The sequence below is a fragment of the Brassica napus genome, chromosome A1 (genome assembly GCF_020379485.1).
Source record: "Brassica napus cultivar Da-Ae chromosome A1, Da-Ae, whole genome shotgun sequence".
Lineage (NCBI taxonomy): Eukaryota > Viridiplantae > Streptophyta > Magnoliopsida > Brassicales > Brassicaceae > Brassica > Brassica napus.
In genome coordinates this window covers 25597452-25614865 of record NC_063434.1, presented here as the reverse complement: position 1 = coordinate 25614865, position 17414 = coordinate 25597452, and the positions used below count along the sequence as shown (strand labels likewise).

Sequence of the window (17414 nt, the reverse complement as noted above, 5' to 3'; positions counted from 1 at the left end):
TTATATACGCATATATAATATATACATATGTAAATATGTATTTTAAGAACCTACGAGTAAAAAACCCTTAATAAAGTTGCTCTTAGTAAAAAAAAAAACTATAAATTGAAAGGAAAAGTAAAGCTTAGTAAAAAAAAAAAGCAAACCAAAAGGTAATAAAGACCCCACTCAAATGTGATTATATATACACACAACACACATATTTTTGTATGTAAGAACACGTGAATGATAGGAACATATCATCTGACTAAGGTGTGATTGAATAACATTTTTAAAGATAAGAGTTGTTTTGGATCAAAGGCATTTACCATTAGCTTTTAGATTCGAGAAACTCTCACAGCCACAACTTTTTACGACAAGTGCTTATTGTTTAACAAACCCCACATGATATCATTTTATATAATTCCACCACATTCATTAATATATTGATTTGCTTCCACAACCACATTTAATCTTGACGTTTTACTATTTAAAAGTATATACATCTCTATCATAATGACTTAAGGATGTATTAAGCAGCTATAATTGATTCATTTGTCGGTGTTAAAACTTTATTTTATATCGTGACGAAAGTTTTTGATTGGTTATTCACTGTGGTTGTTGTAACGGGTTCGAGTCATTTGACCTCAAACTTAGCATATGTCCATTTGATGATTGCGTTGAAATGACATTTTCGCCTAACACATCCTCAATACAGGTTGTATAGATGCATATACCATTTTGAAGTACGAAATACACTATTGGACAGAAAATACATGTTATAGATACATACGCATATAATACACCAAATTGACATACATATAGTTTTTCTTAAGTAAAATTTTACTTGCCTATCCTATATGTATTTTGGGCTCTAGTATAGAAACTCGTGCATCTATAATTCGTTTACGAGTCTAAGGGTCTGACTGGTTCAAACGCAGCGGTTGCGGTTGCGGCTGCGGGCGTTTGCGGATGCGGGTGGTTGCGGTTTCTAGCGGTTTTAAGAGATTTATACGACTGGTTCTGCGGTTAGAAATTGGTGCGTTTGCGGGATACTTATGACTGGTTAACTACCAAATACAGCAGCGGTTAAATAATAAATTAACAATATTTACATTTTATATAATTATAAAATATCAAAAATCATAATATTATAATAAATATGTAAATTATATTTTCAAAGTTATAGTTTTAAATTTTTTAAATTATAGAAAATATTTTTATTTTAAAATTTTATAATATTAATTAAAATATAATAGATATATTTTAGTATTTTTATAATTCCATTTTAAAAATTTTATTTTTATTTTTATTTTTGTATTTATATGGTTTTTAAAAAAAAAGAAAAAAAAATTATCCTCCCGCAACCGCCCGCAACCGTAAACGCTAGCTGGAACCAGCTTTTGATTTTAAGAGGTTTGGAGCGGTTTGAAGCGATTTGTAGCGGTTTGTATGATTGTTTCGAAACGCTGTCAACCGCTACCAATCGCAAAAGCTGCGTTTGCGGGTGGTAGCGGGAAAACCAATCAAGCTCTAAATACATATATACAACAAGTAAACAGAAAAGCTTGTGGTTTTATAATAAAATTTATTTTAGCCATGTATATTTTAAATTTATGTTGAATTAGTCTATTCTTAGACTATTTTGTCTAGATATGTTCATGATTTTATGCTATTGTGATTGGTTTATATATATATATATATATATATATATATATATATATTTGAGTTTAAACATATATTTTCTTAGTTTTGTATCTCCTTTGAAGTAAATAGGATGTGATGCAATTTTACCATTTAATCTTCTTTTATCAATAAAAATATACATACTTTTTTAACCAATAAAATACATATACGTTTCCTTAAACTGACCAAATATAACCACTTGTTATAGCCTTCAACGATGTATATAAAAAAATTGTCGTCAACTTTATGCTTATCATATACGTGTCCTTATCGACATGCAAAAATAATGTATTGTACACAATAAAAGGCTTAGAATAGTCGAAGAAGAGAAATATAAAGATGATGATGAGTCATAGAGACCATTCACCAGCTTATAAGTAGTAAATCCAGCAACAGGAAAAATAATCAACCGAGAAACTCCGATCAAGAATCTTCACCGGAGAAAGGGTAATTAATTTGCTAACTAAACCTTCGACTCTCTTTTTATTTCCTTAATTATGTTTATATATACCTAAGTCGTATCTCTTGGTATTACTCGGAACAACTGTAACTTATTCAGACAGTTATTATCTATAGTTATTGTAGGATCGTAAGAGCACTTGAGAATGGTGCTTCTGCCTGCTTTCTTGGATGGGTTGGCGAGAAGTGTGTCGATGAAGAAAGGAAAATATATACCAGAAGATGAAGATGGAGGGGGAGAGATCGCAAAATTGTTGATGAAAGATGCCAAGAAGAACTCGACTTTGCTTGGCTCATCAGGCTTTGTTAAGTCAGAAACTTCTAAGAGATTCACCTCTATTTGTTCTAATAGAGGTGAGAAAGGAATCAACCAAGATCGTGCCATTGTTTGGGAGGTAAAGTTTATATAAATACTATATGTTATGTAATTTTCATTTTATATGTATTATTAGTGGCAAAAGTATATGTTTAAATGGAATCATGATCAAATACAATAGCCGTTCTATGAAAAAAAATGGAATCATGATCTAGTTAATAAGGTTTATGTATATATGATAATTGAGAAACTACAACTTGTCTTATAATATATAGGAGTTTGGGTGCCAAGAAGACATAACATTTTGTGGGATGTTCGATGGACATGGACCATGGGGACATGTGATAACCAAAAGAGTCAAAAAGTTATTTCCATCTTCACTGCTTTGCCAATGGCAACAAACTCTTGCATCATTATCATTGTCGCCGGAATGTTTCTCCCCGTTTGATATTTGGAAGCAATCTTGCCTGAAGACATTCTCCCTCATCGATCTTGATCTCAAAATCCATCCTTCCATTGATTCTTACTGCAGCGGCTGCACCGCTCTAACTGCCGTCTTGCAGGTACATATCTTGTAACCAGACACACAAAACTCTTCACTAGATATTATGACCCGTTCTAAGATTAGTAAACTAATTTTTTTTTATATATTAACTCAAAAAATTTTGAGACCCTAAATTGATGTTTCACTTGGCTATGGTCAGGGCCGGTTTTTACTTATGGCCATAGCCAAACTAACAAACCGTATCATTGTCATTTAAGACGTCTACAGTAACCTATTATGAACCATCTTGAAGTTCACGTAGAAAAGTTGCTAAATGTTGAAGTTTGATGTTGCTTTTGAAGGGTGATCATCTTGTTGTAGCAAATGCTGGTGACTCACGAGCAGTAATAGCAACGACTTCGGACGACGGAAGCGGTTTAGTACCGGTTCAGCTATCAGTAGACTTTAAACCGAACATTCCTGGTATATCTCCAAAAGCCTTTCCATATTTAACAGTTAAAGTATTCAGATGGAAAGATTCTATACAACTGGAATTAACAAATGGTATGTTTTAATTCCCGGTTAAACAGAGGAAGCAGAACGGATAAAACAATCAGATGGACGATTGTTTTGCCTAGATGATGAACCGGGAGTCTACCGGGTAGGCATGCCAAATGGAAGATCACTCGGTTTAGCTGTCTCAAGAGCGTTTGGAGACTACTGTCTTAAAGACTTTGGTTTAGTCTCTGTACCGGAAGTGACATACCGAAAGATAACCGATAAGGACCAGTTCCTCATCTTGGCCACTGATGGGGTAAAATATCAAATATTTATTTCAACTTTTGAATCAAATCAAAATATAGACACACATATATAACTTACATTATCATGTATGTGTGTGTACGAAGATGTGGGATGTGATGACAAATGATGAGGCAGTGGAGATAGTAAGAGGAGTCAAAGAAAGAAGAAAGAGTGCAAAGAGACTGGTGGAGAGAGCTATGATGCTTTGGCGTAGGAAGAGAAGAAGCATCGCCATGGATGATATATCTGCTCTTTGTCTCTTCTTTCATCCGTCTTAGGTTCACTCTTCTTTAACCTCTAATTACATATATCAATGTATTTTGAGCTTCGACAACAAAAATGTGATATATATACACACATTTACATAGAATAATATATGTTGTGAAGACGGTTGTTAAGATTAGAAACGAGTACGAGTGATTAAGAGTTTCATCATGTTTTTGTAAATTGGTGTGTAATGTACATTGTGCTTCTTGAGTAACGTTGAAATGGCAAGCTGAATCAGTGGAGGACATGCTTGGCTCTTAACTAGGATTAGAAACATGACATCAACTTAAACATTAAAGATGCACATTTCAAGGACTTGCTTGCTTGCAGATAAAATGTATATACCAGTGATTAGACTAACCAGTGTCTTTCTCTCTGTTTACACTCATCAGTGAGATACTGCGTATGCCTCTTTTCCAAATTTGTATTCATATGTTTGTGTCTCTAACAAGTCTTCTTATCAACCTTGATTTATTTAAGGAACATATATGGTATGAAACTGATTTCTTGTTTTTCGACGTGCAAGAGAGAAACTTACTTCATGTATAATACTAACTACTCTTCTCTTTTTGGCTAATTATGCAATGACAAAGAAGGGAAAACGTCCAACAAGATGTATCTGACTGTTTTAAGAAATGTTTTGGAAGAGCCAAACAAAATCTCACATTTGGAAATATAACGAGTACAGATTAAATAAACCAGAGCTCATAATGAGAAACCAGTTTGACTGAGACCAACGGTAGCCCTTAATGATCAAAAAGGAAATCAGTGAATACACAGATTAGGCCTTGTTAATGGATGTTTGTTCAACTGTAGCCCTTAATGATCAAAAAGGTGTCATTTGGATATAATTCAAAATTTCACTAAAACTCTGGAATCTGTTGATTCAGAGTTGATTTGAATTCATTCAGTTTCAATCATTCAATAATTTTCCTTCAGAAAATTCAAAATAAGTTTACACCTTACCTTTTCGACTATTTTTTAATTATATATGACTTTTTTAAAATCATATTTGCTACAATTTACATAATTTTAATAGCTTAAAGAAGAAGAAGCTCAAGGCCTTGGCTTCAGGCTAAAGGACGGTAAGGACCCCCTGATGCTGCTGCATCACTCACTCGTGCATTTTAGTTGATTTGCACTGAACTTAGAATATATGAGCACACAAAGTTGGCCCTAATAATTTTTGCTGGTTCTCCAACACCCCCTTGATTACAGTAACCACCACTTCCAATGATATAAGCCAGTATGTGGCCAATGGGGCTAACCTCACTGTTACCAAAAGCAACAACAAGCTTTTCCTTTTTTTGTTGATAAGTATAACAACCTTATTCTTTTCGTCAATGAAGAAACTACTAGCGCCAATCTTAACTTGAAAACAAATGATTGGTCTCATATCAACAGCTAAGAACAACTGTTACACAACACCTCTTTAGGTTCAATTTTCGTAGTAACCCCCGAACCTACATCCTCAATGTTTCCTTGCGCTGAAATAACACAGCGAGCTGCTCCTCTCTAACATTAGAGAAAGTCGCAACACCTTCCTTAGGGTAAGAGTAAAAAGTCAGAGGCAGACCAAATCTCTCTGTTGTAAAATCAAAACATACTAGACGTGTCACATGACTTGTAAAGAACTTCTTGGTTTGAGCCATCTTGTTTGCCCGCAATAAGGTTCCAAACCGTAAGTTTAGGCTTGTTTATTTTTTCTTCTCCATTGACGATGCATAACAATAAACCATCGCAACGAAAGATGTGATGTATATTAAGTCGATCAAAATCGTTTAGGCTAATGAGTTTACCTTTACGCTTTATATAAGAGTCAACTATGTCATCATCTTTGTGTAGAGATTGACACTCATTAAATAAACTTTAAAATTCATCATCAAGACCACTAGAAACACCCTTTCCTTTGCTGATATTGCTTTCATGCTTTGCCAATAAGCTTTCTCTTTCTAAAGTTTTCTTTGGATAAAGCATTCTAGTTTTTGCAAGTAGATCTCACTGTCTTTAGAGATGTCAAATGGACCCTAGAGAGCACAATCCTCCAAAAAATATCTTGGAAGATTGGAGATCATTGAAGGATCGATGCATGTTGGAGCGTCAAAATCTATTTTCGTTTCTAGTGGCATAACCTAAGATGTGCATGAAGTTAATTCCCTTTATAATCTCTTAATCAAGATGGAGGTTTTGGGAAATAAATTAATAAAGATCTCATTAAACTCATTTAATAAATAAATCTGAAAAATATAATTTGTGTTTATAAAAAACTCTGTTGATCATATGATCATTTGCCTCGAGTTTAGGCTAATGAGTTTACCTTTTCACTTTATATATGATTCAACATTGGCTATGGAGACTGATCCTTCATTAGATAAATACTAAAATACATTCAGCTCTGTATTGTTTTGTTTAACTAATAAAACTTATTCAGTTAAAAAAAAACTAATAAACTTAAACAGAAAAATCATTTGAAAATACATTTTCAAACTATTGCTTGCAACTAATTTTAAAATAATTCGTCGAATCAGACTCGATTTGGGTAGAGCAGCCATTAGCTGTAGCTTTCAACTAAGCGGAGGCCACGTCATTCCTCCTGACAAGCTAACAACATGTGGCGGACGCCAGTGAGCTCTGCTCAATCCACTTCAATTCCATTTATCGAATCCGCAAGTAAAAGGGTAATAATCCCCTACGTTACATCCCACACCTTACTCATGGCATTTTAACCGGACACGTGTCGTAACAAGCGAGAGACAGAGAGCGCATGGATCCCACTTCTGCTTCCCCCCCTGGGCTGAACCGCATCAGATCAGAACCCAAACAAAAGGAATCAGACACAAACGAGGTTATCAACAACAAGATCGCTTATCAATGATAAGTAAGACAACTTATCAAAACTATACAGTCTGTAAGACAAAACCACATCGAAGAAAGTGGAGAACAAGTCGTACTTTCTTCTTTTTTTCTTTAAAAAAAAAGGAAATAAAAAAAAATATAAAATTGAATTTTCAATCTCTGTTTCCGGGTCAGCCTTTATCTTCTTTCTCGTTGTTGCGACGCGAGGAGGAGGTCGAAACCCTAGAAAACCACATTCCCTAAATAGATTCGATTAACCTTTGACCAGATCTTGTAAGGGGGAAACAAATGTCGTCTCTGAGCAGAGAGTTAGTGTTCTTGATCCTTCAGTTCTTAGACGAAGAGAAGTTCAAAGAATCTGTTCACAAGTAAGTTCTCTTATCTGAGGCTAGATTTGTGTCTGAATAGTTTTGTAATTTTGGTTTTATATGTTTGTATTGTTTAAGGCTAGAGCAGGAATCTGGGTTCTACTTTAATATAAAGTACTTTGAAGAGAAAGCTCTCGCCGGTGAATGGGACGAAGTTGAGAAGTATCTCTCAGGGTTCACTAAGGTTGATGATAATCGTTACTCTATGAAGATTTTCTTTGAGATCAGGAAGCAGAAGTATCTCGAAGCTCTAGATCGGAATGATAGAGCCAAAGCTGTTGAGATATTAGCTAAAGACTTAAAAGTCTTTGCGACCTTTAACGAGGAGCTTTACAAGGAGATTACTCAGCTTCTGACTCTTGAGAATTTTAGGTAATTTTTTTTCTTGATTGTATTGGACTAAAGGTAGAGAGACTTTAGTGTTGAAGAGTGTGTGTGTGTGTTTTTTTTTTAAATTACAGGGAGAACGAGCAGTTGTCTAAATATGGTGATACAAGATCAGCAAGGAGTATAATGTATACTGAGTTGAAGAAGCTTATTGAGGCGAATCCTCTGTTTAGAGAGAAGCTAGCCTTCCCTAGCTTCAAGGCTTCTCGCCTGAGGACTTTGATTAACCAAAGCTTGAATTGGCAGCACCAGCTATGTAAGAATCCGAGGCCTAATCCTGACATCAAAACATTGTTCTTGGATCACTCTTGCAATGCGGCAAACGGTGGTGCTCGTGCAATCACTCCTGTGAATCTCCCTGTTGCTGCTGTTGCTAGACCTTCTAACTTTGTTCCTCTTGGAGTACATGGTGGAGTATGATCTCTTTCTTACTTTCTTCTTTCCATCTCTTTTGTTATTTTAACTTTATGTTTAGATTTTAAATGAAACTGTTAATTACGTTTGTGCAGCCGTTTCAACCTAGTGCTGCTCCGGCTCCTAACCCCAATGCTTTAGCTGGATGGATGGCTAACCCACACCCTTCTTCTTCGGTCCCATCTGGTGTTGTGTCTGCTTCCCCGTTTCAGCTTCAGCAGCCAAATCAAGGTTGGTTTCATGTGACAAACTGTTTTGGTATTGAAACATTTGTGTGTGTGTTTAGTGGACTCTTATCTTTGGTCTTTCATGAGTTGTTAATGTCTTTGATCTTAAGATCTGTAATTATTTAACCTGTTGCTGTGTTTTGTCATAACAGTTAATGTGCTTAAGCATCCCCGGGCACCGTCAAACTCACTAGGACTGATGGATTATCAGAACGCTGACCACGAGCAACTCATGAAACGCTTACGGTCTGCACAAACCAGCAACGAGGTCACATACCCTGCTCATCCTCCTCATCCCTCTGCCTCACTTGATGACCTTCCTAGAAACGTTGTGAGTACAATGCGCCAAGGGTCGGTGGTGATGAGCATGGATTTTCACCCTGCGCATCACACTTTACTCGCTGGTTAGTCTTCTACTTGCTACTACCATGAGGAAGCTTAGTAGAGTTTGAGAGCTTTTTTTATTTGACTCTTGTCTGTTTACCTTTTTAGTTGGTTGTTCAAGCGGCGAAGTCAGCTTGTGGGAAGTTGGATCCAAAGAGAAGATTGTCACACAGCCTTTTAAGATATGGAATATGGCCGCCTGCACTGGGATCTTCCAGGTTTGGTCTTGCTTCCTATGTTATCTTGTGTCCTATTAGATGAAATTTTTACTATTTTAGTGTTTCTTCACAGGGTACTATTGTCAAAGAACCATCGATATCTGTCACTCGTGTAGCTTGGAGCCCTGATGGAAATTTGATGGGTATGGTACATGGACATTGTTCTCATTACAACTTGGTCCAAGAACAAAGTTTTTAACTGTGTGTCATTTTCTGTGTACAGGAGTTTCTTTTACTAAACATTTGATCCATGTATATGCCTACCAAGGCTCGGAACTACGCCAACACCTTGAGGTATGTTTAATCTACTTTTATTGTACTTATCGGTACATGCACCAAACTTAATCAGCTGTTTACCTCTGTGCATTAGATTGATGCTCATGTAGGCTGTGTAAATGACTTGGCGTTCGCCCACCCAAACAAGCAAATGTGTGTTGTGACTTGTGGAGATGACAAATTGATTAAGGTATGTTAGTAAAGAAAAACACTTAATGAAATTTGTATTAATTTATGTTTGTATGATTTTGTTTAGGTGTGGGATCTGAGTGGGAAGAAGCTTTACACCTTTGAAGGCCATGATGCTCAGGTTTACTCCATCTGCCCTCACCAGAAGGAGAACATTCAGGTAGATAAGCAAGCATCTCTTGTCTATAAAGATCCTAAACTTTCATTTTTCATGCAATTTATATTCTTCTCTTTTTTACTATGCAGTTTATATTCTCAACTGCTCTTGACGGTAAGATCAAGGCTTGGCTCTATGATAACGTTGGTTCTCGAGTTGATTACGACGCGCCAGGACAGTGGTGTACAACGATGCTATACAGTGCTGATGGTAGCAGGTACACACATACTTCTTATTTGACTGTAATAGTTTGAGATAAGCTCAAATTAAGTAAACATTTTGTTGTGGAATTTTCAGGTTATTTTCTTGTGGAACGAGCAAAGAGGGAGACTCTTTCCTTGTCGAGTGGAATGAGAGCGAAGGTGCCCTGAAGAGAACATATCAAGGCTTCAGGAAGAAATCTAATGGAGTTGTTCAGTTTGATACAACTCGTAACCGTTACTTAGCTGTTGGTGAAGACAATCAAGTCAAATTCTGGGACATGGACAATACAAATCTCTTGACAACCGTTGACGCTGAAGGAGGACTTCCTGTATGAAAACTCTTGCTTCAAACTCTTTTGTCTTTCTTGAACCATGTTGTGTTACTGATGGTGTGTACCATGTTGATACCAGAATCTTCCTCGTTTGAGGTTCAACAAGGAAGGGAACCTTCTTGCGGTGACTACAGCGGATAATGGATTCAAGATCCTTGCAAATGCTGATGGTCTTAGAACGTTGAGAGCTTATGAAGCTCGGTCTTATGAAGCATCTAAAGCATCCATTGATATGAAGGTTTGTTATAACGCCCTTGTAATGAGCCTTTTTGTACAGTCTTTTTAACTGGAGTGTTAATGCTGGTGCTTTTCAGGTATCAACTTCCGCAATGGTTTCAAGCATGAGTCCAGCAGCTGTTGGTAAAGTTGAACACATGGACACAGACTCTCCTGCTAGGCCAACTCCAATCCATGTATGATTTAAGAGGATCTTTGTTTGTTTTTTTTTTCTATGTAGTTCAGAGTTTGTTGTCTTCTAACTGTGGTGTTATGACATATGTAGAATGGAATTGAGGCAATGTCAAGAACTATGGAGAAGCCAAGACACTTGGAATCTGTTGATAAGAAACCCTTGGAGTTAACAGAGATTGTTGATCCTACTCAGTGCCGACAAGTGACCATGCCAGATAGCAAGGATTCTGTCAGCAAGGTTTGCTGTTGTCTAAAGTTTCATGTTCATTTAAGACATATCTTGGAACTAATCTTTTACTGATATGTCAACTCTAAAAGGTTGCTCGGCTTCTTTATACAAACTCTGGTGTTGGCGTCCTTGCTCTGGGAGCAAATGGTGTCCAAAGACTATGGAAGTGGAGCCGCAATGAGCAGAATCCAACAGGGAAGGTGAGACAGTTAAACCTTTCAACTTTTACATCCTTTGTATGAGTAGTTATGTTGCTTAAGTTGTGTTTTCTATGTTTGAAGGCAACGGCAAGTGTAACTCCACAGCATTGGCAGCCAAACAGTGGTCTCCTAATGGCAAACGATGTTCCTGAGAATCCTGAAACAGCTGTGCCATGTATAGCGCTTTCTAAGAATGACTCATATGTCATGTCAGCGTGTGGTGGAAAGGTTTCTTTATTCAATATGATGACTTTCAAAGTAAGCAGCTCTAATCCAACTTACTTTAGAGGGACATGTTTGTATCTATGTATGTATGTGAGATAAATGACATCATTTTCACTTTTGTTTACAGGTGATGACAACTTTCATGCCACCACCACCAGCTTCAACATTCCTGGCGTTTCATCCTCAAGATAATAACATTATTGCAATTGGAATGGAAGACTCTAGTATCCATATTTACAATGTCAGGGTAGATGAGGTAATAATACTAAACTCTTGGTGTGTTTAAAATGTTTCACCTCTTTTATGAAATATGTAATGTAATATCTCTTTTTATTCTTATAGGTGAAAACAAAGTTGAAAGGTCACCAGAAGCATATAACTGGTCTTGCTTTCTCCACTGCACTCAATACACTTGTCTCTTCTGGTGCTGATGCTCAGGTAACGCAAGATTTATTGGCTATTGAAGCTTACACACACACACATGTTCGGTTTTAAACTTTGTTTTTTTTTTATTACAGCTATTCTTCTGGACCGCTGACTCATGGGAGAAGAAGAAATCTTCAGTGATTCAACTACCACCTGGTAAAGCACCAGTGGGAGACACAAGAGTCCAGTTCCATAACGACCAAATCCATTTATTGGTTTCACATGAGACGCAGCTTGCTATTTATGATGCTTCAAAGATGGAATGTATACATAAGGTAAAACCAATAAGCCTTTCATTTAAATGATTTAACAAAAGAAACCTTAGTTTCTCATACATCTTTGTTTACATTCTTGTGCAGTGGGTGCCACAAGAAGCTCTCTCTTCCCCCATTACCTCTGCATCTTACTCATGCAACAGCCAGCTGGTTTACGCATCATTCACTGATGGAAACATTGCAGTCTTTGATGCTGAATCCTTGAGACTCAGATGTCGCATTGCTCCATCTGCTTACATGCCTCAACCGACACCCAACAGGTACCTATCCTTTGTTATAATTTTTAAATTTACATTTCTTATACCAATTGTGTTTTGTTTTTGTCTGTGATAGTGCACCAATCATTCCACAAGTGATCACAGCTCATCCACAAGAACCGAACCAACTAGCCGTTGGACTCTCTGATGGTTCAGTTAAAGTGATTGAGCCATCAGAAGCATCTAGAAGATGGGGCGTAGGGGTCGCAGTTACTGCAGATAAATCAGGAGCCGAGAATGGACGGCCATCGAGTTCCTCTGCAGCTAATAACTCAAGTTCAGATCATCAGATTCAAAGGTGAAAAATAGTTGCTGTCAGTTAAAGTTAGTTGACGGTGAAAAATAGTTGCTTTGGGTTGTAAAGTTGTGATAGCTTGTCCTGTTTTTTGTAAATGGGATTCTTAAATCATATCAAGTAGGATTATTAATAACCGTTTATTTTGTATTTGTCGACGTTATAACATTAAAAAAAGTTCTACTCTTGAATGTAGTTTTTTTTATATATGCCTATGAATTATCATATAATTTTTATTTGAATATGAATTATACTATGAAACTATAGTTGTAGACCAGACAGCCACTACAGGACTCATGTGTTTGGACAGTACAATACCACCGTTGCAGCTTGGATCAAAAAGCTTTGTTTGGTTGTTTAGGGAAGCTAAATTGACCCACGATGTGGTCTTGGCAATTTTCCCAAATAATAATCTTTTAGTGTTGTGTATTAATATATGTTGTAATGCATTTTCATTCGACTCGTTTGCAATTAGGCAGCATTCATCCACCATAAATATAAGAATCATTCTTGGGTTCAGCCCCTAGGGTGAACTTCTAGGTTCACCAACCAATAGGATTTCATTATTTCAAATTCGATATCTTTTAAAAAAGGAAACAAAATATTCTTAAATTATATTATGTTTTTAAAATAAAAAAGTAAAAAAAGATAATAGTTACAGAAAAAAAAAATTAAAAAAAAAATATTTTTAATGTTGTCAACAAAACACTAAACCCTAAATCCTAATCCCTAAACCCTAAATCCTAAACCCTAAACCCCTGGATAAACTCTAAACCCTTGGGTAAATCCTAAACCCTTGGGTAAACCCTAAACCCTTGGATAAATCCTAAACTCTAAATAAAAAACGACTAAAACCCTAAACCTTAAACGCTTGAATGTTTTAGTGTATAGTGATTTTGATTTAGAGTTAATGATTTATCTTAGAGTTTAGGATTTATCCTAGAGTTTAGGGTTTATCCAAGGGTTTAGGGTTTAGGATTAAGGGTTTAGGGATTATAATTTAGGGTTTAGGGTTTAATGTTATGCTGACGACGTAAAATATTTTTTTTTTGTAATTGTTATTATTTTTTTATCTTTTAATTTAAAAAACATAATATAATTTGACAATATTTTGTTTCTTTTTTTTAAAGATATCGAATATAAAATAAGACAATCTTATTGGTTGGTGAACCTAGAGGTTTACCCTAGGGGCTGGACCTAAGAATAAGTCTAAATATAATCATTCGATCTCCGATCTCCTTGACGTATCTAATTTCAGTTACATATAAATATAGGTCTTTATGATGTAAGCAGATTCATAATCGTAAAGAAATCATGAAGAGGCGGAAAGATTTATTTATTTTGTTCATTTAACCGTTTTGCAACACATATTTTTATTTTATTATATAAAGTAGTTTGAATTAATAATAAAGTAGTTGTCGTACATGTTAAGTTTATCGACCAGAGACTTTGATCCATGTAAGAAATGTCTTCAACCAAATCTTAAATTCTTAACACTTGCAAGTTTATGCCAACTCAGATTTATACCTTAGGAAAAGTTTGTATGCCCGTATGCGTATGGTATGTCAAATAGTATGTAACCAGTGCCCAGTGCCGTGTCTCAATAGGAAAAAAAGAAACATATGCTAAATAGTATGTAACCAGTGCCCAGTGCCGTGCCTCAATAGGAAAAAAAAGAAACATATGCTTCGGGCAGCAATTTTTTTTTTAAGATCAAGGGCATCATTTTCTTCATTTATTATTAACAAAGGGCATAATATAATTATAAAAAACAGAGAATGACAATTAGAATTTTAAAAACATGAAACTATAGTGAAAAAAAAAATGGTTTCTTAAGTAACAAAAATATAGTCAATTTGTTAACTATTAAACAATTAGAGTAATTAGATTGATTGGCGGTTATAGTTTTGAATGCACTTTTAAAATATTTTCAAAAATGTAAAGTTGATAAAAAAAAAATTTGTTAGATCAAGGCATAAAAATTGAGTAATCTAATTCCTTTATCTAAAATCAATACAATACTATAAGTAGAATAAGGGCTCCTCTCATGCTGTCCACGTCGGACAAAAAAAATCACCCAATCATGTTGCAAGTTTTGCCATGTCAACTTTGTGTTGCCTATGTTGTGTTGTCCATGGCAGTATGTTATTGGGTTTGGCTTTATAATTTATAGCATAGGCTCTGTTAGATTATTATTTACATAAAGCTTTGTAGTTTATTAGTTAAGATATTGAGCCGTTTAGATTTAGTCCAAATATGATTGTCTTTCTCAGTGCCCTTCATCTTCTTTCTTCTCAGTCGACGTTACTACCTGCGTAAATGTTAATCAATCAAGGTATCCCACTATTCCCACTCCTTGATATTCAATGCTTCTTTAATTCGACGTTTACCAGATTCGTTGGATATAAATACGAATCGTATGAGCAAAAAATCGAACTCCTTTTGCTTTTCCAATCCAGAGCTTCTGTTCATTATTATACAAACCGATCTGACCATGTTGACTTCTCAAATTTATTTCTCAAAGCTGAAGGTTAGCCGCTGTAGACAGACAAAACTACTTTGTTTTGGGAGGCCCTAAAGGTGATGTTTATTGATTCGATGGTTAAATCCTTATTTCAATATTTGATTTCAGATTTAGAGTTTTAATATTTTTTAAATCCAGGTTATTGTTGTTCCTTTCAGGCGACGCTCATCTAAGCCTTTATCATCATCTTAACACCTTCAAAGATCTCCAGAGACAAGGCTCGCTGTATGAGTTTGGTGACGCTTCTGTCGCGATAAGATTTACGGATCAGACCGTCTTGGTTGATCTCGCATCACCCAGCCAACCGATCTTGACAGAACGTTTTAGGTTCAGCAATTATGACCAACTCATGACACTCACTAACACCAACTGATTTGTTAGGTCCTGTTTCAGTACATTCCCCTCATAATCACTCCATTTTTATTATTTCACCTTATTATTGCCTTATTTTTATGCTTTCATGTAGATATTTATCTTACGGGAAGGTTAGGGGTATCAAAACGTTTTCCAATGATGAGACCAAAGTACTCAATGCATCATGGGAACCATGAAATTTGAAAGGTATTTGACAACCATAGAAGTTTTAATATGTTGAACCGGTCATCTTATCTCTGTTTCCTTGGTTTGGAAATTCATTATAGTATTAGGTTTGATCTATCCAGGGAGTCAAGCGTGTACCTCAGTGTATTTGACTGCCTTGCTAAGTTCCTCAATGAGAAGTTTGCTGCCTCTGGTGTGGAACCAAAGGTGGTAGTGCCAGCAAACATAAACCCAAAGTAAGTTGGAGGTAAACACCATCGCTCTCTTCAACTCTCCCTACAATAGTTTCCAGAAAACGTTCCGAATGTTTCTCACACTTACCATCAGCTTGCTCCTGTAAGAGAGTGTTAGTTAATCACATCTACTGATTGTTCTGCTCATTGAATGGTACATTTCTTTGTAAGCGGTATTAACATCACATATGTGGTTGGCTTGCACACAGGTCGGCTCATTCTGAAATGCCGCTATCACATTGTCTAGAAGACATTGTTGGCAGCATTCTGACCTTTGAATTGAAACTCTCTCCATTCAACTTCTCTACCAACTATCAAAGTTTCACCATCTCTCGCTTTTTTAAAAGCCACCAGCGACCACCACTACCTTTGTTTGAGAATCATGTAAGTTAAAATGCTGCTATAAAGTATCCAACGGTTCCCGTTCTTGACTGTTCTTTGAAATTACTCATGGGCAGGGTGGTGATGACATGCCTGGTGGTAGTGCTTTGAAAAGGAGTCCTCTAGGTTTGAACAGTCGTGACCTGAACTAAAGTGGCTGCAGTGGTGATTCGATTGTTGAGGGCGAGAGAGCAACCACTGGTTTAAACAGTCGTGCCTGAAAAAACTATGTTGTTTTTTTTAATGAGTTTCCTGGGATTTATGCTCTGAATTTTATGCTAAAATAGTAACTCTTCGTACTCAGATTCTATGTTTTTAGTATGAGAATAACCTCTCATCGAAATTACTTTGATAATTAGGTTGATTCTGTTAAACTTATTTGGTCAAACACTATATATAACCAATCTCAATAGAATCTTAACTACAATGCCACATGAACCAGGATCAAAGCAAAAGTTCCATAAATTAGCAACAAAATAATATGACTGAACTTACTTCAACGCAATTTAGATAGTAAACAGAACATAAAAAAACCCTTAACGCAATAGGTTTGAACACATTAAAAAATGTACCCCACAAAACAGACTTATCATTTTCCTTTGACAACAGGCCGGTCATTAATTTTATAAACCGTTACGGCTGCGACAAGAAAGTAATCCCAGAAGTCAGAAGAAGTTTATACATTTCTTTCTACCAGCTCCTAACATAAACATTTTCCATTACCTGCATAGCCACCCTCCGATATCATATGTCTTGACTACTTCAGCATAAAAGCTCTGAAGTTTCTTAATCAATGGCGAAGACAAAAACTGTACCTTATGGGGAACTTGGCAAAGACCAGCCTGCAACAGTTAAAGTTAAATAAGTGAGGCGTTCTTCAGGCACCAGAACCGCTTTATCTCGCGCCATAGAAACAGAACAAGGTTCTTGACAATTCAAAAACACATTTTATCGAACTTCAGGTGTATTAGGCTTACAAAAGTAACTTCGTGTAGTTTATAATCAAAGTTATATTTTTCTAAACAAAATAAAATATACATCAACCAAACCAACATAATAAATATATATGAATATCAATTATTTATATAATTATTGTATAGTCAAGTCAAAATGATTTTTGCTCTTGATTATGAGACATCACTTTTTGATGACATTAGTCTATTTTAAATAATTCATATATGTTTGCCACTGCCAAAATATGCAAAGTATACTTCATATTTTTTGCTCTCGATTATGAGACTTCAGTTTTGATGATATTGATCTATATTTTAAATAATATATGTGAATATATATATATATGTGTGTGTGTGTGTGTTTGTTTCAGAAACTATATTCTGTCAAAATATGCAAAGTATGCTTTATATTCTTTGGTTTAGATTATAAATCATCCATTGTACTAATATTAAAGTATA

The 17414-nt window shown here is 35.7% G+C and overlaps 2 protein-coding genes and 1 long non-coding RNA gene across 3 annotated transcripts; all 3 read left to right on the top strand.

Annotated features, from left to right (window-relative positions):
- Positions 1-1886: 1886 nt before the first annotated feature.
- Positions 1887-4240, top strand: LOC111198711 (probable protein phosphatase 2C 41). The gene is made up of 6 exons (XM_022687792.2): positions 1887-2112; positions 2242-2519; positions 2716-3003; positions 3287-3407; positions 3515-3738; positions 3833-4240. Exons 2-6 carry the CDS (start codon positions 2271-2273, stop codon positions 4004-4006), a joined length of 1056 nt encoding a protein of 351 aa, XP_022543513.1. The 5' UTR covers positions 1887-2112; positions 2242-2270; the 3' UTR covers positions 4007-4240.
- A 2707-nt stretch (positions 4241-6947) lies between these two features.
- On the top strand, positions 6948-12531 carry LOC111198705 (topless-related protein 2). Its single transcript, XM_022687781.2, has 22 exons — positions 6948-7219; positions 7298-7591; positions 7681-8020; positions 8116-8251; positions 8400-8651; positions 8740-8849; positions 8923-8992; positions 9073-9143; positions 9220-9315; positions 9382-9474; positions 9561-9688; positions 9769-10003; positions 10086-10244; positions 10321-10419; positions 10509-10655; positions 10736-10846; positions 10928-11104; positions 11199-11327; positions 11414-11509; positions 11590-11772; positions 11857-12032; positions 12106-12531. The coding sequence occupies exons 1-22, from the start codon at positions 7140-7142 to the stop codon at positions 12329-12331; spliced, it is 3408 nt and encodes a 1135-aa protein (XP_022543502.1). The 5' UTR covers positions 6948-7139; the 3' UTR covers positions 12332-12531.
- A 2042-nt stretch (positions 12532-14573) lies between these two features.
- On the top strand, positions 14574-16305 carry LOC106442756. Its single transcript, XR_002654313.2, has 6 exons — positions 14574-14659; positions 14849-14904; positions 14987-15409; positions 15490-15635; positions 15831-16005; positions 16080-16305. It is a non-coding gene; the product is annotated as an uncharacterized LOC106442756 (long non-coding RNA).
- Positions 16306-17414: the final 1109 nt, after the last annotated feature.

Coding starts and splice junctions, on each gene's coding strand:
- LOC111198711 (XM_022687792.2), top strand. CDS start 2,271: ATGGTGCTTCTGCCTGCTTTCTTGGATGGGTTGGCGAGAAGTGTGTCG. Junction 2,520..2,715: donor ATCGTGCCATTGTTTGGGAG/GTAAAGTTTATA, acceptor TATAATATATAG/GAGTTTGGGTGCCAAGAAGA. Junction 3,739..3,832: donor TCATCTTGGCCACTGATGGG/GTAAAATATCAA, acceptor GTGTGTACGAAG/ATGTGGGATGTGATGACAAA.
- LOC111198705 (XM_022687781.2), top strand. CDS start 7,140: ATGTCGTCTCTGAGCAGAGAGTTAGTGTTCTTGATCCTTCAGTTCTTA. Junction 10,004..10,085: donor ACGCTGAAGGAGGACTTCCT/GTATGAAAACTC, acceptor TGTTGATACCAG/AATCTTCCTCGTTTGAGGTT. Junction 10,420..10,508: donor CTAGGCCAACTCCAATCCAT/GTATGATTTAAG, acceptor TGACATATGTAG/AATGGAATTGAGGCAATGTC.